The sequence below is a fragment of the Podarcis tiliguerta genome, assembly GCF_965153285.1.
Source record: "Podarcis tiliguerta genome assembly, chromosome: 3".
Lineage (NCBI taxonomy): Eukaryota > Metazoa > Chordata > Lepidosauria > Squamata > Lacertidae > Podarcis > Podarcis tiliguerta.
Window position 1 is genome coordinate 93,889,301 of NC_139536.1, and position 24,352 is coordinate 93,913,652.

The following is a 24,352-nucleotide window of genomic DNA, read 5'->3' on the forward strand; positions in this document are numbered from 1 at the left end:
AGAGAGGTGTTCATGGTCAGTTCCGGCACCTCTTTTTCTAGAAAAATAGTGCTGTGTGTTTGTGTATCTATATATTTATACAGTGGTACCTCAAGTTAAGTACTTAATTCGTTCCGGAGGTCCGTTCTTAACCTGAAACTGTTCTTATCCTGAAGCACCGCTTTAGCTTATGGGGCCTCCTGCTGCCGCTGCGCTGCTGCCGCTGCACGATTTCTGTTCTCATCCTGAAGCAAAGTTCTTAACCCGAGGTACTATTTCTGGGTTAGTGGAGTTTGTAACCTGAAGCGTATGTAACCCAAGGTACCACTGTATCTAATGTATATCTATCTACAATGAGGGTGGGAGATATTTATGTAGGGTCAGTTGAGCAAGTGCAAAAACTTCTAGGTGTTCTATGCAGGGAAATTCGATTGCTTCAGCAATTGAATAAATGGTTATGTGTTTCACCTATTTGTGTGTTCAGACCCAGAGACCTCCCCCCTAAACAAAGACACATTTGACTCAAATTTTAGTTTTGGTTTTTTGGCAGAATTTAGGCGACAACTTTATTGATTACAGAAAAGTGAGTGGTTGCATAGGCTCTGCTTCGACTAGCTCCCTGCACCCTTGCAGGCAGTGCTGACCCAGGGCACCAGCAGAGGTCAGCCTAGGGTGAGCACCTGGATAAGTGGAAAGCTGGGATTGGGCTAACTCCACCACCCAAATGTCCCCCTGGACTCAGGCAGGGGCACAACCCCCTCTTGGGTGTTGACCAAACCAGGTTGAGTCCCTAGATTCCTTTAACAGGTATTCCCTTCACATAGGGATGGCGAGAGTATTCTCCCATCCCTATCGCATGAATCAGAGCCTATCCGTAACCTTACAAGTTGTGACTATTTGCTACACGGCAGGCGAAACCCAAATGGCAACAGCCAATCAGCCAAGTGGGGAAAATTCCTGCCGTGCCCCTGTCCCAACGACAGACAACACACGACGGCATAGCAATGTCAATCGCAAAATGCCCTAAAAATAGGGAGAGGTGGGCGGGTGTTCTGAATGCACGAGCCAAAAGAGGAAGCTTTGGATCATGTGCATGGGTATATATAGGTCCCTCAATCCGTTTGGACTGTGCCAGATTAAACCCAACATCAAGGGACCTACCAATCGGGTGTTGTGGCTGCCCAATTTACCCACCCACAATACAGGTCAGTCTCCAGGTCTCACTTCAACACATGCCCTCTTTTAGGGAGGACACAATTTGTGGAGTGGAGACTTGCTTAATGAAATACATCAGGCCTGCTGAGTCCCAGACAGTACTGATAACAGATTTCCAATGTTCAGGTTCTGAGAGGCTGTAGATCAGTGGTTCTCAACCTTCTTTTGGCCATGCCCCACTTAAGCATCTCTCAAACCCTGATGCCCTCTGTTCCTCTGACATGTAATTCTTATTATTCAAAAAGTGAACTCCTCTTCACGTGGAGGAAGCCTAAAAGGCCATCCACTGTTAATAACTCATTCTTGAATTGCCCCCCCTTAAAAATCAAATTGCCCCCCAGTGGGGCATGTGCCCCGTGTTGGGAACCACAGCTGCAGATAATCTCCTTTGCATGCAGAAGGCCTCAGGGTCAATCCCATGCATCTCCCAACAGGACTGGGAGAGACCCGTGTCTGAAATCCTGGAGAGCTGCTACCGGTCAGTGTAGAGAATACTGATCTACTGCATTTTTCGCTCCATAAGACACACTTTTTTCTTCCTAAAAAGTAAGGGGAAATGTCTGTGCGTCTTATGGAGCGAATGTGTGGTCCCTGGAGCCGAATTGCCCAGGGGAGCAAAGCAGATCATGCTTTTCTCTCTTCTTTTGAAAGAGGGAAGTGGGTGTTGAAACAAAGTTGCTAATCAGCAAGAGATCGGGGAGGGAGATAAGGGACACTAGCAATAAAGGAGGCTGCCTGGGAGGGGGGAGGTAAAAGCACATGGATCCTAAGGATTTTTGCATTGGGTCACCCCAAATTCACCATCAGATCACATAGCATGCCCATGGCTACAGCCTGCACCAAAAAAATCACGCGCCCACTGTTGCGTGGGGCCACAATGGCGCAAAAATGTGGTTACAAAGCACGGATCCACATGGATTCTCAGGATTTTTGCATTGGGCTACCCCAAGCTCATTGTCAAATCACAAGTCTGTGGCCACAGCATGAAACACAAAAATCATACATCAACTGTTTCGTTCAGAATATATTTTTTTTCTTGTTTTCCTCCTCTAAAAACTAGATGCGTCTTATGGTCAGGTGTGTCTTATGGAGTGAAAAATATGGTAGATAATCCAGTGGTCTGGCTCAGTATAAGACAGCTTTCTGTGTTCTAGGATGTGAGGGTGAGGGAAAAGAATTTGACGTCAAAAGGGCAGTTTGGGAATGAGCGAGAGGGTAGTGCAGGCATCCCCAACCTGCAGCCCTCCAGATGTTTTGGCCTACAACTCCCATGATCCCTAGCTAACAGGACCAGTGGTCAGGGATGATGGGAATTGTAGTCCAAAACATCTGGAGGGCTGAAGGTTGGGGATGCCTGGGGTAGTGGCTTTATTTTACCGTCAACACGATATTTCTTAACACCTCGTTGCACCTTTTAGTCTCAAAAGATGGTATTAATAGTGATGAGCATACTGCATTCTCTGTCCGTTTCCCTTCCCACAACAACTTTGTGTGCAGGTTGTAGACTTCTTTGGTCACCTATCCATCATCTTCCAAAAGACGGATAAAATAGGACACGGAAAAATGCTAATTTAGATATAGTAAATTATAATTATAGTAATTATAACCTAACGACATGCCTGTCAACTAAGCTTTCACTTGGCAGGTACGTATTTAAATTAAATCCCGTGAAATGGATTTGAGTCTATGAAGACTGCTACTGTTAATTACCCATCCTTCACCTTAAGGTCCCGGAGCAGGTGACAACACTGAAACACAATATTATAAACAGCTTAAAAACAATAATAGAAATGAGGTGGGTCCTAAAACTGTACACCTCAAGTGCCAAAAGCCAGGTTAAAGAGGTGCATCGTCAACATTTGCTGTATAATGAAGGTGCCAGATGCATTTTGGGAGTTCTACAATTTAGGGTGCTACCATAGAGAATGCCCTCTTCCCCACCCAGCTTCTGAGGGCAGAGAACTACCAAGAGGACCCAGGAATTTAGGGGCCCATGGCACCCACATACCCACACAAATATATATATTTGTAAGGATTGTATAGCCAGCTAACATTTACTCAGGGGAAACCCAATGAAATGAATAGCCACGACTAATTTAAGTCCCTTAATTTCTGTGAAGTCTGTTTTGAGGCAAAGTTCCTTTAAAATCCACTTAGAGATCTTTGAAATATTAATTAAATATGACCGTGGCTTTGTTTTGTTTTCAGATAACCCGGGTGCTGCCAGCTGTTGATGGGCAGCTTCAAGGCGGCCTCTGCTCTCCTGCATGATGCTTCTTTATCTTGAAACTGGGCTTGGATCAGACGGCCTTTCAAATAATAGAGGACAGTCCTTCAAACAGAAATCTACCCCTGGGGCAGGACACACGATCACTATGGTTATATTGCAACCCAATGGTATGAATGACCTTATCACTTAAGACACGCAGACCAAGAACATATAAATGATATTTCATTTTTTCCCTCAAGCTACAAGTATATTTAACCTTTTTTTAAAGACTGAACTAGAATAATTTCTACCATCCCTGATCCTCCTAAACAAGCAAAAAAGTTAAATAGTTTGACATGCTGCCCATTTGCACAGCTTTAAGCCCCATGGCTTTCATGCCATATTCTAGGGTGCTTTAACAATTTTGAAAAAGTACCTCCTGGCATTTTTAAAAAGTGCTCTGATTATGGGTTAAATTTGATTTAATTCTATGAATATGCTTTTCTGCCCCTCTCCATAATTTATGCCCAGTGTGACTTGGCATTCAGCTGCATATTAAAGAAAACAGTGTTTAGAAAGAAGAATCTATGGCAGAACAATTACTACATTGGTGGTTGCTTTGGAGCAACACTGGTTTAGGCCACAAGGCATGTATAATAGAAATCCACATCCTATTTAAAACGAATGCTTCTACCACCGGCTTTTTTCCACCGCCTATTTCAGCTTGAATTAAAATGTGCCGGTAGCTATGGATATACTTCCTAGCTTTCAAAGCCTTTCATCTGTTCGGTGTGCTTTTTATGCTATTCATCAGGCCTCAAACATTCTTCCCTTCCCCCCCTTTTTTTACTTGAGACAAACACTCAATTCCCTCTTTCTCATTTCCCCCCACAAAGTTGCTTTTCCAGCTTGCGTTGCTTGAAAGCCGCCCACCCGTACTCTTTCTGAATCGTTTAGTCCTTTAATTAAGTTTATATTTACTGGCTGAAGGAGGCACCTGCTTGAATTAACTCCAGACAACCATGTTTACCGCCCAGCCGCTTCTTCTCATGAGGCACTTGAATAAAATAGCTTAGAAGCTTGTGGTGCGTTTTATTATGATGTTTTATTGAACATTTTTTCTTTTCCCCCATGTTAGGTCAATAATGTAGAAATCAAACTTTGAATTTTTTTATTTTTAAAAAGTGATAGGTTGTGAGAGCAAGAAAGGGTGGCCTTAACTAGGACTTTTTTCAGCCAGAACTTGCCGGAACTCAGTTTCAGGTGGGCGCCATTGCCATTCTAAGAGAACAAGGGAGGTGTTCGTGGTGAGTTCCGGCACTTCTTTTTCTAGAAAAATAGCACTGGCCTTAACAGTTTGGCCCTGTGCTACTGTTATGTACTGATTTGAATAGGATTCAAATTGCAGCAGTCTGATTGGTCCTAGAACAATAGGATTCAGAATGCAGCAGTCTGATTTCTCCTAGAACAATAGGATCCAGAATGCAGTACTCTGATTGGTCCGCAGGAGCCACCCAATCCAGCTCCAGGTGGAAGTGAATCCACAACCTGATTGGCCTACAGGAGAATCCCAGAATTAGCCAATCATGTGGGGCCCATTGTATAAATAATGTATATAAAGCAGACATTTTGGGGGAACTTCCATTCCTCACTACTATGAGCTGAATAAAGAGCATGAAATCCACACTTGACTCTGAGTATATTTCAGCTACCAAGACACTCTGTTTGTTTTATTAAAGCAGGTGCCAATTTCCCCCTGGTAGCCTTCTTTCCAATATTGGGACTGGGGATAGCCACATGACTCCCAGGACCAATTCCCACCCACTTCTGTAGCTCCAAGGCTGGAAGGAAATCTGGTTGCTTGCCAGAAGGCAAATGAGTACTTGCCCCAGCTAGCATGATGAACAGAAATGTAGAAGCCTGGTTATATTATTTGTTTATTGCGTTGATATCCCACCTTTTGCTCCAATGAGCTTGAGGTAGCATACATGTTTCTCCCTTGCCTCATTTAATCTCCACAACATTACGAAGGTTGTGCAGTGTATTATCCTCCCATGTGGCCAGGGTCGTCTAACAACATCACTTTTGGGCCAAGTGTAGAAGCTGCTGTTTCACAGCCTCCCACACCATTAAGGGACCCTGTGTTGGATTCTGAAAAGGATGTCGATTGCTCTGAGCAAACAACAAGCTCGAGATCTACTGTTGCTTAGCTTTCACCTCAGAACTCGCCTTTCAATCTCTGTCCCCATTTCAGAGATTTGGAGCCCAATGGCCAGCTTATCTGTTCCTTTTTCCATTTATGATTCTCTCTGCAGGTGGTCTGTTATACCTTATTCATGAATTCAGAGTTTAACTGAAGAAGTTGAAAAATCAATTTCCTTAGAAAATGCATGAGCGATGCACTTTCTTTCAAAAAGTTATATTCTGTTCAGTTTGCGGTGTCTTCTTTTTCCCAGGGTTTCTGCACTTCAACGAGGCAGCACCTTGTTTTCTTTAATTATGGCAGTAGATGAGGCCATGCAGTGAATCACCTTACCTTTTCCACTCCAGGAGATTTGCTAATCACATCTACCTCCTGTTCAGCTCATCTTCCTAGTGTGCTCATCCATGCAGCCAAGTAAGTGAATTTGCCCTTTAAGAAATTTACCTGTTTTTTTACCTGCTTTGAATTTATGTGGGAGGATTATTTGCTGAAGCATATGTGCCTTAAATAAAGAAACGAAGGACACGGACAGGCATATATAATACATATCAAGTACCCTATATGGTCAGGGGTCCCTTTACCTTTACCTTACCCTATATGTGTTTGTCTGAATTGTACACCTAATATCTACATGTAGTACAGCTACATATGGCTATCCCGTAGGCAGTATTACAGTACAGGTGCCGGCCATTTCGTGTGGGGGGTTCAATTTCCAGCCCCGCTCCCATTTCACCCCAGTTCCACCCTTTGAATGATGCATTGTGTGATGTTTTCAGGTTGGCACCAGGCGTGTGTGTGACTTTCAAACACTCAGTAATTGGTCTTATCCAAAAACCCAGAGATCTCCTAGAAAGTGGAATCCTAGACATACCTACCTGGAAGTAATGCCCATTGATTTCAATGAGACTTACTCCCAGGTAAATGAGCATAGGATTGCAGGCTTTAGTTCTGCCATGCTGCATTGCAAACTGCCTTTGTAATACACTGAGTTTCAAAAAGTGTTTGTTACACAGCATGATCGGGCTGCTGCCCACCCCCCCAGCCCAAAGTACTGTTGGGTAGGCAAAGTTAAATCACTTTTCTAAAGAATTTAGGTGTGTATGAAAATAAAGAAACCAAACACAAATGTATAGAGGCTTGAATTCAGTTCAACAATTGTGCTAGCAGGAGCCAGCACAACAAATCCCGCTAGCAATGGAACTTTCCCCTTGTCCTCCCCCCTATGCCTCCACCAAATGGGCTCTGGGAGCTGGGAGAACCCTCAGAACCGCACACAGAGGGAGGAGAGGGACAATCATTCCGTCTGAGAAGCCAAAATGCTTGCACTGATGGAACGATCATAATAGCACAATGGTGAATCCCTTGCACAATGACTTAACATGGGGTAGGAAATTATGTTGCCAGTTGCTGTAATGGGACATCATGGGGTTTCAATTCAAACATCAATATGAACACAGTGAAGAACTGGTGCCTGACTGGGGAACCTTGTGGCCCTCTAGAGGTTATTGGACTCCAACTCCAATCAGTCCCAACCAGCATGGCAAATGGCCAGGGATGATGGGAATTGTTCAATAGCATCTGCAGGAACTCACCTCTGATTTAGTGGCTGATTTGGTACCAAGATGAACTGGTTTCATTGACTTTTCTTTGATGATATCTCAATGTCAAACACTTATCCTCCAAAGCCATTACAAACTTCTTGCAAATATGCTTCCCAAACTGTATTTTGGTCTTTTATATTCCATTCCTATCAGTTTATTAGCACCTTGTTACATAGTATACTGGGTGTCTTTCAATTGCACGAGATACAGTGGTGCCTCGCAAGACGAAATTAATTCGTTCTGCAAGTTTTTTCGTTATGCGAGTTTTTTTGTCTTGCGAAGCACCGCTGTGTATTGATGGTTTCCCGTAGGAATGCATTGGCGGTTTTAAAAAAAAGGCGCAAGACGTTTCGTCTTGCGAAGCAAGCCCATAGGGAAATCTGTCTTGCGAAGCAACTCAGAAAAACTATTTCGTCTTGCGAGTTTTTCGTCTTCCGAGGCATTCGTCTTGCGAGGTACCACTGTATTCGAATCACTCGTGTCTGACTGAGTCATTGACTAACATGGCTCAATCATGTTAGAGGAGAAATGTGTCTTGAAAATCTGAAACCAGCTTGGGGGCTACATGTGATTTTGGTTCCTGATCTTGCGATGAGAGTCATACATGAAGTGTTGGATGGAGTAACTGAACATGGGAACTATGTCTGTGGGTGCACTTTCGGACCCAAGCAGGGGATGCTTGTACAGGTGCCTGCTTTCATCTGCACCTGACTCTTGATGAACTGAAATGCTGATAAAATGGGATTGGGAGTGTGCATGAATGCAGATCGTGGAAGTATATGAATTTTGTCTTTGGATTTGTTATAATGTTCATTAAAGAGGTGTGAGAAAGTTTGGAATCTCCTTTGAACAAAGGGCACCAAAATGCTTTATTATGTCATTTATTTCGGGATATAAGTAGCAAAAGTTAAGTTATCCCCTGAGTTATAAAGGAAAAGGCAGTCCATGTGAATTCTTCTTAAAAAACTCTAATAAATAATTTTCAGCACTTCATAGTAGATTATTTGAAAGTAGGCCAGGCACTCTTTCCCCCTCCCTCTCTGTCTTCTTCACTAGACTAAATGACAAAATAAAAAGGGCACCCAATGACACACTAATCAATATTCTGTTGGTCCATTTTATTTTTAGAGTTCCTTTGGAATGGGCAATCTTTCTTTCTTATAGCAACATTACTGTCATACCCTTTTATGCTAAATAGGTATATGAGAATGTTCTGCTTTCTTTCATTCAATAGTATTGACTGAGTCATGGAAAATAAGTAGCCTTTTAAAAAAAGCAACAGAGAGATGATATAAACACCCAATCTAATGCAATTGCCCTTCCATTTAGACTGTAAATTTTAGAGAGTCATCACCCAACCTCCCCAATCAACCCATACTTCCCTGGAGTGTTGTACTCTCTCTTCCTCTCTTTACTTATCCACTTTCTTCACACTAAAGGAAATCTATGGGATAATAAAATATGTTTTACAGCAGACCAATCATTGACACACTGTGTGGCCATTGCCACCCTCCATCTGTCATAAATTGCAAGAGTCAACACACCATAGATTATAATTGTCACAGGTTCAGGCTGTTTCTCAGTTTTGTAATTCGATAGTCCCCATCTGGAGACATTGGCCAAAATCCAGGGAGCCACACAGAACTTTGTTTATCTAACGGTGCTTTTCACTTTTAAAAAGCACTTTCTTATCTCTACTTCCCTGTGGGCCTGAGTAAGCAGCTTGTACATTCATCTGCAATGTTTTGGGCTTTTAAAAGAACAAAAGGGTTAATGTTCTCACTGTCCAGGCCTAAAAGAACTGTCTTGTTCATGGCTTTACTTACCAATGATGACTCAAGCGAGAGATGGATTTAAATTTTGTAAATTTCACGCTGAAATTACCTTGCTTCGCCTTTTCTGAACTTTGGGTCAGATACAGTTGTCTGTTGGCTTCTGCAGTTCTCTGAAAAACGTACCTAACTCAGTGGTTCTCAGACTGTTTCCTCCAAGGAACCCTTGAAAATTGCTGAGGGCTTGGGGAACCACTTAATGTTTTTTCTGCCTATTGTAACTATGGTAATACACTGTGCTAGATGCTGTGTGGCTTTTAATTGTATTTTTATTGCTTCTTCTACCTCTTCTATTGTATGTACTGTATTGTATTGCAATAAAATAAAGTACAATATAAGAAATAAAAGAAGCAATAAAAATACAATTTAAAATCCAAACAGCAGATCTTCTGAATGAAGCTTGTCGCAGCAGGAGAGGGAACCCCCCTGGCTTCTTCAGCAGCCTGCCTCATCTCTGCCTCTTGGTCCCCCCTTCTCTCCAGCCTCCTCTTATGCCTCTGGTTCTGGACTGCTCTCTGCCACAACCTCTTCATGCTCACTAAGCCCTGATACCTCTTTAGTTTCTGACACCTCCTCTTCCCAATCTTCTCCCTCTGACCACTCATCATCATCCCACCACCAATCCCCTGGCTCCCTCCATCCCTCTGCATCCAGCCATTCCAAGACAATATATCAGAAGTGACCTGAGCATCCTTGCCACAGTGGATGTTGCTATCTCACGTTGGCAAGCCATTCTGGATGCCACTGCACTTTTGCATATCTAGCTGTAGGACAGTAGCATAATTTAGTATCCGGAACAAAATCCCTTCCTGCTTTTTCTTTCTGTTTAGAAGGATTTGGACTGGTATTTAATCATGAAAAGATTCATCTGTATACCACCCCGCCCCCCCCCAACAGTACAACAAGAGTACAATTGATCTACCAGTCTAATCTTGCACAAGTCTCCATCCATTGCTGAAAGCAATTGCACTTTTGTGAGCTGAGCTGCAAACCTGTGTTATTTTACAAACAGTTCCAAATCAAATGAAAATGTAATCCCCAGGGCCAGACTATGTTTGTGTATGTTACAAATCTTGTTCTGCGCCCTAAACACCAAGTTCCTTTACAGCACCCTTACACAGCTGTAGCTCAGTGGCAGAGCCAATGCTTTGCTCACAGAAGCTCCCAGGTTTAATCCCTGGTGTTGCCAGGCAGGGCTAGGAAAGATTCCTGCCTTGAAACCCGGGAGAGTCAGTGCCAACCAACTCAGACCATACTAAGCTAGATAGATCAATGGTCTGAGTTGGCAGCTTTCTGTGTTCCCATATAGCCAGCTGACTGCTGTGACTGAAAAGCAGCTCTCCTGATAGTATGGAGTATGGATTGCCACCAAACCACTTGAGCATCTAGCTGATAAATCAAGCACTCATCAGTTCCTTGGCACCAGATAACAGATGTCCAGCTCCAACATTAACCTTTCTACCTTGGTCCAGATCCTTCACCTCTTCCCCCTTTTTTCAGAAATATAAGGAAGGTGACCACCAATGAAGCAGGTGGAGTTGGTGGGTTCAGGCACCAGCTCAGGATTTAGACCAGGGATAGGCAACCTAAGGCCCAGGGGCCGGATGTGGCCCAATCGCCTTCTAAATCCAGTCCGCGGACAGTCCGGGAATCAGTGTGTTTTTACATGAGTAGAATGTGTCCTTTTATTTAAAATGCATCTCTGGGTTATTTGTGGGGCCTGCCTGGTGTTTTTACATGAGTAGAATGTGTGCTTTTATTTAAAATGCATCTCTGGGTTATTTGTGGGGCAAAGGAATTCGTTCTTTCCCCCCACCCCCCAAAAATATATATAGTCTGAGGGATGGTGGACTGGCCCATGGCTGAAAAAGGTTGCTGACCCCTGGTTTAGACCCTAGATGCTGCTACAACCAGGCCTGTGGATCAGGGCAAATATCTTGTTTCCGGAAGGCTGTGTAAGAATTCATGCAAGCAATTGCTCATATGGACTGGATTCCCACCCCTCCTTCTGGCAGTTCTAGTGCTGAATTCTAAGCTACATTTGACACATTGGCAAGTTTTAATATTAGTTTTGGGATGGAGGGAGTTGCCAGAAGGGAAACTAAGAAAAATAATAATGCAATGTGTAAAAATGATCCATGTGCCTCTGGATGGTCATACATAACTGCACAATTATTTTTGGCAGGATCCTGCGCTAACGTAGGACTGTGTGTGCAGAATATGACATATGCCCTTCAATAATACCGATACCAGGGCAAGGTAAAACATAAAATAATGCTTCTTTTATGTATTGGGCTAGGATCAGGGCGACCAGGGCTCAAATTTCCACTTTTCTGAACTTGGGCCAGTCACTGCCTCTCAGTTTAACCTACATCACAGGGTTGGTGTGAGGATTAAATGAGGAGGGGAAGAACCATGTAAGCCGCCCTGAGCTCCTTCGGAGAAGAAGGTGGAATATCAATGCAATTGATTGATTGATTGATTACTGGCCTTAAAACATCAGCAACCAAAATTAAAAATGGCTAAAGAGGGGACACATAGAAGAAAACGTCTTCACCGCAGTATGGCTCCTCTTTATCCCATACACAGTACAACAAGACAACAACGAGAATCCACCAACAGCTTACAAATCAATCTGTCTTACTTGACCCAACAAGCCTTTCCCCCACCCTCCACAAATGCAAACAAACCCCATTGCAGCCAACCACAGACAACCAACCATACCCTGGGCCCCTAATTCTCTCACTCCCAAGGAAATGTGACAAGCGAATAGAAAGAGAACCTATCTAGTTGACGCTGACACAAAATCCCACACATACACTGTAAAAAACCCCCACAAATTTCACCACCACACCACCTCTCCCTGCCCTCTTCTTCCTGACTTCATACTGTACTCCACACTAATGTCTCATAACAAATATAACTGATCTGTATAAAAGACTGTAAAACTTGAAAAAGCAGATAAGACATGTACTTTTGTAAACCAAGAAAATATTTTTTTTAAAAAAACCAGCTAAAGAGAAAAGGCTAAAACAGTCTCTCATTATAATCCTATAAATCCTGATTAAACAAACGTCTTTTCCTGCTGCCAAAAAACAACAAAGCAACTGTGGTACCTAATGCTCACCTGTTGTCTATGTCCGTGGAGTTTTTGAGAATTGATGCTTTTGAATTATGGTGCTGGAGGAGACTCTTGAGAGTCCCATGGACTGCAAGAAGATCAAACCTCTCCATTCTGAAGGAAATCAGCCCTGAGTGCCCACTGGAAGGACAGATCCTGAAGCTGAGGCTCCAATACTTTGGCCACCTCATGAGAAGAGAAGACTCCCTGGAAAAGACCCTGATGCTGGGAAAGATGGAGGGCACAAGGAGAAAGGGATGACAGAGGATGAGATGGTTTGACAGTGTTCTCGAAGCTATGAACATGAGTTTGACCGAACTGCAGGAGGCAGTGGAAGACAGGAGTGCCTGGCGTGCTCTGGTCCATGGGGTCACGAAGAGTCAGACATGACTAAACGACTAAACAACAACAATGCTCACCCGTAAGAGGAGAGCATTCCACAAATGTGACATTGCCACAGAGAAGTCTCTTTCCTGTATCACCACTGAATAAGCCTCCCCTAGCAGTGGAACATGAAGAAGCCCCCTCCTTCTGATCTTAAAAACAGGGTAGACTGATATAAGAGACATGTTCCCAAACCATTTATGGATTCAAAGGTGAGCAACCAACATGATGAATGGGGCTCAGAAGTGAATAGGCAACCAACGCACTGCTTGAAGACTGGTGGAATTTAGGGCTCCTTCAGACAACTTGCTTATTCACTTGCACAAAGTTGCAGAGGTTATATGAGGGGCATTCATTATGATTTGTCTGCTGTGAGGTTATAGGAGACTCAAGTATTTATCTTGATTTGCATGGAGGTTTATAAGACTTCCTGCCAATCTATTGTTATCCCACACTTTCAGTGCATTTCCTCATCACCTTCCTAACACAAAAGCCCTCCCTTTTTTTTTAAAAAAGTTGTTTTTTGTTGCACCAGAGTGCTTTAGCACACTTCCTTTGTGCAAACCTAAATTTCTGGCATGTTGTTGAATACTTCCCACAAAATACTGGCCATCTAGGGGTGACCATGATCTCTCCTTGCTTTACCAGTCAGCATTCTGGCACCTGCATTCTGCACCAATTGAAGCTTCTGAATTGTCTTCAAGGGCAACTTCATATACGATGCATTACAATAATATGAACGAGAGGTTACCAGAGCACGGTCCACTGCCCTTATCAATAAGCAGTTGTAGCTGGGCAGACCAGCTGAAAGTAGAAAGAAGGTACTCATCACCACCACTTAGTTTCAAGTGAAAATTGTGAATCTCCCAATACCCCCATACTATGTTACCTGCTCCTTCACGGGGAGTGTATTCTCATCCAGAACAGCCTCTCCACAGTATCTCCATCTTGCTAGAATTCAGTCGCAGTCTTTTGGCCAATATATAGCCCATTACTTATAGTAATTGTTGAAATCCTAAGTATTTCACATTAGATATTGTCCAATAAAATAATGTTGATAGAACTGAAGCGAATACATTTACTGGAGGCAGGGGGCAGCATCGTTAACCCAATCAATTAACAATAGAAGACCAGACTTGCATAGATGGAACATATCCTGGTGTTTTGTGCAAAAACATATTGGCGTTTTTATTTGCTTTCAATATACAAAAGTTCTTTATTAGTAAACAATGTTACAGGATTTTCTGCAGATACCGGAGAAACAATAAAAGATAGCCAATTACAACAAATGGGGGGGGGGGGAGGGAATCAATATTTTAAATGAGCCAGAAATAGGAAAGATATTCTGTGTGGTTTTTTTTTAAAAAATATACATTGCATTTTGAACCTTACTGGTAAGACAGTGTAGAAAAGGGCTTTTAAGATGAAAAGTAGCTAAACATTGAATCTGTGTTTGGAGGGCCTCATTGCACAGATGCTTACACATAGCAGTTGACTGCTAGAATGAGCCTTTCCTCACCAAAAAGCAATCAGCACTGTTGGACCAGGCAATGTGGATCATCTCTTTGGTGGTGCTGGTGAGGTGCAAGAGCATCTTCCACTGGGTTGGATGAAGGGCTTTCCATTCCCTGAAACATGCATCTGTGCACAGGGAGGTCTCCAGATGGGTGATATATATGGGTATTTCTTGATGGATGAGGACAAATACATGATTTTCCAGATGATGGCTTGGTTGCACAATGATCACTGTGGCCAAAATTACAGAAAATAAGTATAGTATAAACACTGATGGCAGGATCCCTGAAGGGAAGAGAACTTGCTGTGCAGTCCCCTTGCAGATGTGTGAGCATTTTTGTTTTGTTTCGCCAATTCTTATACCGCTTAATTGCAGTCATCTCTAAGCCATGTACAAGTAATTCAATGCAATAAGAATGAAAACCAGTTGAAGCGAAGACATCAGAATTCAGTCTAAATGCTTGCTGAATTTAACAAGCTTTCAGTAGATTCTGGAAGATCAACAGGGTAGTGGCCTGCCTGACCTCAACTGGAGGAAGTTCCATATAATTGAGCCTACAATACTCAATGCATGGCTGCTGGCGGATGCAAGCTATTTATCCAAACCATGGTGCACCAACAGAGGCTCCCTCAACAAAGAGGAGGGCTATAATGAGTCAGGTGGTCCTTTAAGGTATCCTGAACCCAAGTTGTTAAGGGCTTTGTAAATTAATACAAGAACCCTGAAGGCCATTAGGATATGGACATCCAGAGCAAGTTGTATGTGACTGAGCAGAACACATATACCGGTAACTTCTACTTTTTGAATTAGGAAGAGCTTGCACACGTGAACCAGATTATCCGACTAAGGATATATTTGCCTTGCACAAGTTTATTTCATAAGCTGCTAAGCAAATGCCACATGTGGAAGAAGATCCTGGGATCTTGTAGCCCAGTTCTTCAGGCAAGATCTAAAAGAAAATCCAGTTTAAAACCATTTGTCCCCTTACTTGCACTTAATTATTCCACTAGGGTTTTATAAAGCTCTATGCGGCCTAGGACCCATGTACCTATGGGACCGCCTCTCCTGGTATGCCCCACGGAGGACATTAAGGTCCACAAATGACAATATTTTGGAGGTCCCAAGTCTTGTGATTAGGTGGTGGTTAGGTTGGTCTCAACTAGGACCAGGGCCTTTTCAGTACTGGCCCCAGTACTGGTGGAACGTTCTGTCACAAGAGAGTAGGGCCCTGTGGGACTTGACATCTTTCCGCAGGGCCTTCAAGACAGAGCTGTTCCACCTGGCCTTGGAATTCAGTCTGACCCTTATGTTTCCCTCCCCTTATGGTTTTGACTTTTAAAATGAGGCTGCATTTTAAATTGCATTTTAACTTGTATTTTAAATTGTTTTCTTTTTCTTTTTTCTTATTATGTTTTTACTGAAATTTTATTGGTGTTAGCCGCCCTGAGCCCGGCTCTGGCCGGGGAGGGTGGGGTATAAATAAAATTTATTATATTATTATAGGCATAAATATTAATAGGGGGTGGGCGATTTAATTCTAGAGGCCAAATGCTTGACATATTTTGCTTTATTCTTCTTGCCAAGTGGCACAGAACTTTTCTCTGTTTTAGGTTTTGAAGGTTAAAAACAAGCACTTCCATGCTAGATCATGAACTGGATGGGGCTTCCTTGCTAAATGAGGAAACACATGTACAAGCTGTGAATTCATTGAGTTTGCCTGTCCCAGGTGAGCATATAGAGAAAGAAGTTTAAAAATGAAGATAAGCAGTAATCAGCCAGCCTGTCAGTGGGGAGCTAGGAGTCTCCCTGCCTGACACGGCTTCTTTCTTCCCAAGCAATAAATCAGCACAATCAGGGGTGCCAACTTGATTAAAATATTGGGGGGCCCAGATAAGCCCTGTCCTGCATAATCAACCACATGATGCAGTGCGCACACACCATTTGAATGGCAATGTCCATCACCTGGGGTGGGGTGGTGCCTCAAATATTTTAGGACTTGGCTCCTATGAGCAGTTACTGCTTTGTTAGGAAGGCTTTAGCTCCAGGTGGGTGTTATAGAATGGCCAAACAATACATAATGCTAATGACGCCAAAATGCAAAATATAAGAACATATTCAGACCATTGCTCATATTCAGAAGATTTGTGGTTGTGGATCAAGTTATCCATGATGCTAAACACACAAATCCTGCTGGCAGCAGTGGGAGCTTCCTTTCTTAGATAGCAGTAGCTGGGCAGGATGTCACTGAGCCTGTAGTGGGGAAGAAAAAAGTTAACCCCCATGTACCACGGTTCATATTCTCATTGGAGCCCCCAGCAGATTCTATTTAACATTTAAAATACCTTTTGCATCTTACGTAGTTTGATCCACAGCCACAAATCTACTGACTCTACGCACTCACCTGTTACATGTGGAAACCCTAGAATTTGTGCTAGTGCTTAACTCGTTGTATGAAAGGAAGTGCAGTGTAAAGAAGTTTAGATCTGCCTTTCAAATAATAGGAATTATGCTTACCTGGTAAAAACCACATTCAATTGTAATGCTTTAGCGTTAAGCAATGAGAGCATTCCAGGTATGAAAGCAGGTTTCCCCAGTACAATTCTGTTGTTTTGGAAGAAGTTGCAATCTGCATGGGTCATTGGTACCCTTGTTGTAGGAGCACTGCTTCAACTCCTTTGTAGCAGATTGGGACTGTGAATGAAGCCTCTCATAGCAATTGTAAGTGTTAAGCAGTATAGGTGAGGAACAGGGCTGTTTTGATTAATATTACAGGTGAATTAGGTGTGGTGGTCCCTCAATATCCCATCCTTGCAGCTATCACTAATGAGCAGGGCCATCTTGGAGCCCCTCTGCAGCAAAATAGCATCGGCCGTATCATGAATGCTCTTTGAAGATAGTATGATTGGCATATACCCTGAAGTGTAGATCTTAGCTTGCGGTTGGGGCCTGCCCTAATTGGTGAGCTCTGATATGTCCCAATCTAGAGACCCCATGATGCCAGCAGTAGACAGTACGATTGGTACTCACTAGTACTGTAGATTTTTGAGGGCATTATGGGGACACTAGCTCCTTAATATGGACTGCAACTTGCCTCTAATATCGACACATGTTTTTATTCCCTGCTGGCAATTGGTTCCCATTAGATATATTGGGGGAAAGTGGGCACCTTTCTTTTCCTTTACAGTTTGTGACTCAGAAGACGGAACTTGGCGAGTCGGCAAAACTGATTGGGAGCCGCCCACTTTCCCAAAGAGATTTTCTTCCTGCTTCCTTGTGACCTAGTTGGAGCCGGAGCCCAATCCAGTGACCCCATTATGCCAATAGGAGATCTGTGATAGAGTTTCTCATGACAAGAATTAAGGTGCTTGCATCAGCTGAGGCATGTGTGTGGATGTTAGTTCTGGGGAATCTGGAAGCTTGCCCTCTCATTTTGTGTTATTTTAGTTGGCCTAATAAAGAAATTGCCCCATTATAGATGTGGAATTATCACATCTGTAGCTTAACTAGGCCATGGCTTGAGAGGTATGATACTCACTTCCTATAGTCAGTTTTATCTTCAGACTTCCCTTTGCTTAAATTGCCTGCCCCATTATATTTTAGAATATTTCCACATACCCGCCAGCTTAAACCTGCCACTAATTTGCCTTTTTAATGTTATACTCAATAAATATAAAGATAAAAATTACTTAGGGCATTTTCATATATTTTAAAAATAGACTCGTATGTTTGTGAAAAATATAAGAGTAAAATATTTGTTTAAAATATATCACCAATACTTATTTGCAATAAACAAAACTATGCTGCATTCTAGCACAACATATTTCTTGCTTCCAAATGAACATTCAATACTGGATCACTGGATCTACAAAACATAGGTCACTTTCCATGAACTACATCAAGAGATCTGCACATAGGTTTCTGTGTGCCTATCACTTGCTGGATCGGAAACTGTGGGCTTAAAACCCCATTACTTCAAAGTGGATATAGAGTGGCCCTTTTAATTTCTATTGGGAGTGGCTGTCCCCATCCACATTGACACAGCCAGTCATGTTCATCTAGAGGTGGAATTATGTCCTTATTCTTTTCAATGCACTATTTCAAAGGTGCTCCTTTTTAAATTTGGGGTTTAGGACATGTATGCATTGCACTTCAATAATATATATGGGCATGAAAAGTGCTATATCAATGTTAAGTATGTAATATGTATGCAGGAGGAAAATTCACACATGAAGTATTTCTTGTAGATGTAAGTAATCATTACAGCAGTTGCCCACCGACAGAAACAAGTCATTTTTAAGCTTGCCTTTTTCAGTAGTGGGAGCTGCTGCGATGAAAGTGTTGAAGAATGTTCTGACTACATACATGGTTTTCCTTTAGGATCAGTTTTGGAAAGTTTTGAGCCTTATATCCTGAAACAGTACCTGGCAGTGATGTATTTTAAAAGTTTTCTAGAGTTGAATTGGTTTTGTGAAGCATGCTTAAAATCTTGGTAAAATGTCAAATCTGATTCAGTTATTATTGAACTATGGCTGCATCACTGGATAGTCATATGACTTTAAATCTGCAATACTATACAGATGTACTTGGGACCAGTGCTATTTTTCTAGAAAAAGAGGTGCTGAAACTCACCCTTGCTCTCTTGTAATGGCAATGGCGCCTACCTGAGAGGTGCTGGAACTAAGTTCCAGTGAGTTCCTGCTGAAAAAAGTCCCACTGCACTTATTTCTAAATCGGTTGCACCGTGAGAGCACTAGAGTTCATATTGGTGTTGCTGGCATCCACCTGTCTCAAGAGACAATGGAGTGCTACTCCAGGGTGAAGTCAAACTGCTGCATTAACAGCAGTGAAATGACCTCCCCAAGGCGCAAGCCTGGACAGTGTGTATGGAAGTCCTGGGCTACCCAGACATCAAGACTCCCCTCTTGGCCTCACTGATGGGGTCCAAAAGAAAGCAGAGCAACATATTTGGCACCATCTTGGCTGCAGTTGTTGTTGGAAGGAGGTGTACAAGGCACCATGCAACCGTCTTAGGGACTCCACTCTGGATTTGTGTAGGGTTAACATAATGTCAGTAATAATAGCAGCATAATTAGGGTGCAGGACTCACCCAAGACATTTTGTGGCATGAGGTGAAAGAGAATATGACACCTCCACTCCCAACCCATTCCATGTACTCTTAAATTTTACTGCAACACTGACAACTTGGCAGTGTCTCCCAGCACCTCTGGGGAACAGGTGAGGAGGAGGAGGAGGAAGGCAGGCTGCATGGGACACAGACTCTCACCTCTCAGTACCTGCTGCCTGAGGCGGCTGTCTCACTCTACCTAATGGTAGAGCCAGTGTTGTCTTGGTGTCAGCTGCCTTCAAAGTGCGACTAGTTTGGAAACTTTGCACTAGACTATCAGTTAAGGTTGTTGAATTGCTTGAAGAAATCAATGTAAATAGTATGAATGAGTTTTAAAATGGCACTTACCTTGAATGCAATCTTATGTCTTTGCTTTCATAGGTAACATGATAATCCAAGATGACAAATATGGGATATGACCTAGAGTGTCCCGTCCCCCCGCAAGCAGACCTATTTATTCAAATTGTGTGGAAAACCAAATAAGTGAAAACTAAATTAAATGAAAAACAGATACCTGTACACTCTGCCAGCATTTTAAGTAGACAAGGCCCAACATATACATGTGGAGTGATAGAGTACTGTAGGATCTTGGTTTTCAGAATAATAAACAGTATTGATGTTGAAAAATAAATAGGCTTTTTTTTAGTGGAGAAATAAGACAGGTCTGTTTTTTTCAAGTGAATCTTGAATTTCAAATCGGTTAGCATAATCATTCGAGATAATTATAAACCAGGCTGTAGATTAAAATGTTAGGTTAAACTACAACCTTAGTCTACAAGTGCAGTTTCAGCCTTTTGGAATATTCTGGTCCCCTGATATATACTATTTAATTTTGTAATATGTAATGCTTGAGAATAAGATTTAAAATAAGACTTACAATTCCTCATAGTGTGAAAATATTCATTTAAGTGCAAGGCAACAAACTGATTCAGTTTGAATAAATGTTTAACTCATCAGATTTAACAATGATGAATCAAATGTGAAAACTAGTAACTTTTATTGATAACACAACTATATATCTCTTATAAAATCACATGGGATCGCAATATTGTGCATGAAATATTTTTTTCTTTAAGAAAATAATTTATCTGTCATAATCACAACATAGAATCTCTTCAATTACTGTAGGTATATTTTCTTGCAATGCTCTGGCTGTCAATAAATAATGGATCCACAGAGGCAACCTTAGCAGCTATAAATGAGTGAATACAGTTTAAAACTGCTGTCAAATCTTGAAATTCTAGTTCCTGAAATGAGAGCAAAAAGAAAAAAGGGTGAAATAAAGTTTCACACATTTTACAGGTCAAAATGCATCAAGACCATAAAAGTAACTTCTAAATTATACGCCAAATGCAACCTTCTTTAACATACATCTTTTCTCATGAATGAAGAATAATGTTCCCCTCTAGGTAGGCACCCCTCCCCCACTGTTGTTGTTGTTGCTGCTAGAATTTATATACTGCCCTATTCACAGAGGTCTCAGGGCGGTTCACCGTCTTTTGAACTTAAGTCTTTTGAAATCTTCTCAAGTTAAAACCTTAAAGTCCTTGCAGTTGGTTTGTTCTGCTGTTTGTGATCTCATCTCTTCTAGCACGCACATGTACTTTAGTCCAATTAAGCACCAATTAAGAGGAGAACCTTTGCTTCTTAATGGCTGTGGCGTTGAAGGGTTTTCACCGGGGGAAGTGCTTTTACACCGAGCACCTCCTTACCCCCCGCATTCCATGCTGGAGTGAGTTCCCAGGTACCAAGGCAGACTGTGACTGAAGCCCTTTCCCTCTGTCCCTGGGGGGGGGGGGGGGATATGCAAGGATGATTACCCCTAAATCCTCCTTGTTTTTCCTTCGCCAATGATTTCCCACTGTTGCGGAGGCTGCCTCCATTAAAGCAGAGCAGAACCGGAAGCCTCAATGCTGCTTTAATTATTTATCCCTTAAACATCCAGTGAGTGCATGGGCAAAAATATACGTAATGGTACTTATAGATCTATTGGTAATACGTAATCTAATGCAAAAAAAAAAAAAAATGTGTGCATCACATACTGTATATGGCCTTAGCAGATGCTCAGTGCTGTTTTCCAGCACCAGGCTAAGCTCAAACACTTATTTCCTTCTGCGTTTGTCCAACAGTTGTTCAAGTATTAGTCATGCAATCAATGGGTCTTAAGTCAGTCATTACTAAGTAGGAATGTGTTTTGGTTCACTTATTATTTTCAGCCTTCCTTTTATGAAGTCCCATTGATTTCAGTGGGTGTACTCTAAATAATGAAGCTGCATTGAATTCAATAGGACTTAGAGCACAATCCTAACCATGTCTACTCAGAAGTAAGTCTGGATCCAAATGAGAGATTCTGTGTGAGTTGCTGGAAATAGGATTGCGGGAGCCACTTTATGTATTCGTAGATTAAAGAAGAATGTCACCTTGTATATTTCTAGTGCTGCTGCTGCTGCTGAAATGTCAGCTGAGGGAAAGTTTGAAATGAATGCTCAAGTTCCTCCTCAGGTGAAACACTGTATGAATTTCAAAGGAAGTCAGAACCATTTTAGTAAGACTAGTGAAGTTTCTTAGGGTGCTTGGAACATCTCTAAGCTGTCACCAGATCTGGCCTAAAGCAAAATTCAAAGCTTTAGGCCAGGGTTTGTCATTCCCTCATTTGGTATTACAGCTGAAGCATTTCAAAAGAAGCTACAAAAAAGAAAAGAAAAAGAGTGTTCACAAGGCTAGCAAAAGTTCTCAGGGAGGTTTCTTACATCCTCATTTTTTCAGCTTCGTGGTTCAAATTACTACTTTGTCTCACTACATTACAGAAGGATAACTAAAAGCAAAATTAGGGATTGCAAAATTGCTTAAACTGGAGGCCTATATACAGTTGTGTAGCACTGAAAGCAATACGGATTGCTTGTATTTAGGGGCTTGTAAGGATATTGATGCAGGAAAAAGTGCTTTCTGCTCCCTCTGTCCCTGAGCTGTAGCAAGGTGCACAGCTCTCTACTGAGTTAAGTTTCCCTGTAAAATGAGAGAGTACTGGAGATTTATGTCTGGAGGTTGGTCAGAAGGGAGGAAAACTCCATGGAGGCATTACTAGTCCCCAGGCACCATCAGTGTGCAGTTCCCTATAATTTAGAAGCTGCTGTCACCTTCCAGACACCTCTTACCAACTTTATGCAGCAGGTTTTACTTTCTCTTTTGCCCACATTCCTTCTCCCTGTTTCAGGTCCAACCTATACTGGGGCTTGATACAATTCCAGCAGTAGCCACCAGCCAGAATGTCACACATCTGCGCTATCAAGTGGCTAGTTATAAACTAGAGGCCCATTTCACATAATCAAGGAAAATGTCTAGAGCAATAAGCAATGCTAAAATTGCTTTTGTGTGCACTTTAACTTGTTCTTGTACACCAGTTTGTGTCCTTCTTCAAATGAAGATTCCTAGAACTGATATCTCGTACAGTAGTACCTCGGGTTTCAGACGCTTCAGGTTACAGACGCTTCAGGTTACAGACTCCGCTAACAGTCAGGGATAGGGGTGGTGATGGGAGACATCTGTACCCCCAAAATATATGAAATATACCCCCAAAACAATGAAATATATGGGGAGTTTAAGAGAGGGATGTCTCTTTCTACCAGCAGATACTTTTCACTGAATATTTATTTCAACAATCAGTATACCACTCAATCACAGTTGGTTGTACAGGAGTCCCAATGCAACTCAATGAGACTGAAATGAGTTAAAACTATGAAATCAGAATTCAATTTAAAAGCCTGCTGGAATTTTTTTTAAGTCTTCAGTAAGCACTGGAAGTTCAACACTGGGGGCCTGACTGATCTCAGTTTCAAAAAATTGAGCCTACCATTCTGTACATGCATCTCCTTTTGAATTCAAGCCATGGGCGACCACAAACAGTGGCTACTTTGAAGACCTCAGGGATCAAGCAGGGATCAGGGAGTCCCTGAGGTATCCTGGTCTCTAGTTGCTAAGGCTTGTGAATTAATACAAGAACCTTGAACTTGGCTGGTGGTATATGGGCAGCCAGTGCAAGCTTTTGAGCCCTAGGGTTATGTATATAGATTTTTTGCTTTTTAAAAAAGAAATTTAAAATGTACTGTATGCTTACATTTGGAAGGAAATATTGGTGGAATGTTTGCTTTTAAAAGCCAGTGTACACATCCATCGGATGTTTCTCAATGTTCGTAAGTCCCCCGCCCCCCCCCCACGCTAAACCTACATCATTTCCCCTGCAAATTTGCCAGCTATGATACACTGAAGAAAAAAAAATCTCACCGTCTGAAAAGGCAGTTCCATTTATGTTATTTGCAATGGTTCTAGGGGTTGCTCGTGCGTAAGCTTGTCCCAACCTCTGGCTGGGTTGCCTGAGTGAACCTTTCCTGTCCGGGCAGCCACTCGCCTGTGACTGTCTCAATTGCTGGCAGAATCCGTCAGTGGGCATTTCTTAAACTTCTTCCAGCAAAGAAGTTCTTTGATGCCCAGTCTCCGCCTACTTTCCCTGTACGGAAGCCTTCTGCACAAGGAGGGTGTGGGCAGCGGAGGACCCCTTCTCTCCCCACTGGTCCCCGGCAAGAAGTCATGGGATCGCCTCGCCGATTCCCCCATCTCGCCCCCTTCTCCACTGGAGCTACGCTGATTCTCTCCCCCAGAAGATGGGCTGCCCCTCCCACTCCCGGGACGCTCTCTGGGATCCCTTCGGAGCTTGCTCTCTTCCTCAGACACTGATGGCAGTTCCCTGACATTATTGTTATCTATAAGGTATGTTTTTAAGCACCCTGGCTTCCCAACAGGTATGTCGAGGTATTGAACATAGCCCTTCACACTTCTGCACAAATCAAAGTGCTAGCTAGTTGCTTTTGGACCCACTACATTTTACATATTCCTTCTGCACAAAATTTCTTCACATAAATATGTTTGTGTCTCAAGGATACTTGTTGAGCAGTAAACTAATCAGCAAACTGCTTTCCTACCAGACGGCACATTATTGACCTTGAAAACAGTCCCTGTATAACAGCAGAGCAATCAGAACAATGAAATTACTTTGAATTTCAACTGTTTTGAATGCAGCTTGCTACTGATGCAAAACGTCAGTCAATATCAGTAATATCTATAGGTTATCCTGTTGATATTGATAGAAACAAGCACACAGGAAGCGCAACAC

The 24,352-nt window shown here is 42.4% G+C and overlaps 2 protein-coding genes and 1 long non-coding RNA gene across 6 annotated transcripts in view; 1 reads left to right on the top strand and 2 right to left on the bottom strand.

The window, feature by feature from the left end:
• TPO (thyroid peroxidase) overlaps nt 1–24,352 on the bottom strand; it is a 990,904-nt gene that overhangs the window by 79,938 nt on the left and 886,614 nt on the right. The window lies entirely within an intron of this gene.
• On the top strand, nt 4,272–20,041 carry LOC310673473. The gene is made up of 4 exons (XR_014509051.1): nt 4,272–4,488; nt 5,860–6,020; nt 15,671–15,786; nt 19,567–20,041. It is a non-coding gene; the product is annotated as an uncharacterized lncRNA (long non-coding RNA).
• The window catches only part of SNTG2 (syntrophin gamma 2), a 204,359-nt gene continuing 200,172 nt past the window's right edge, over nt 20,166–24,352 (bottom strand). For all 4 annotated transcript variants that reach the window (XM_083431681.1, XM_083431680.1, XM_083431679.1 and 1 more), the window contains one exon: nt 20,166–20,432. In XM_083431681.1, coding sequence (XP_083287807.1) covers nt 20,301–20,432 — 132 coding nt within the window. In that variant the 3' untranslated portion in view covers nt 20,166–20,300. The remainder of the gene's footprint in view (nt 20,433–24,352) is intronic.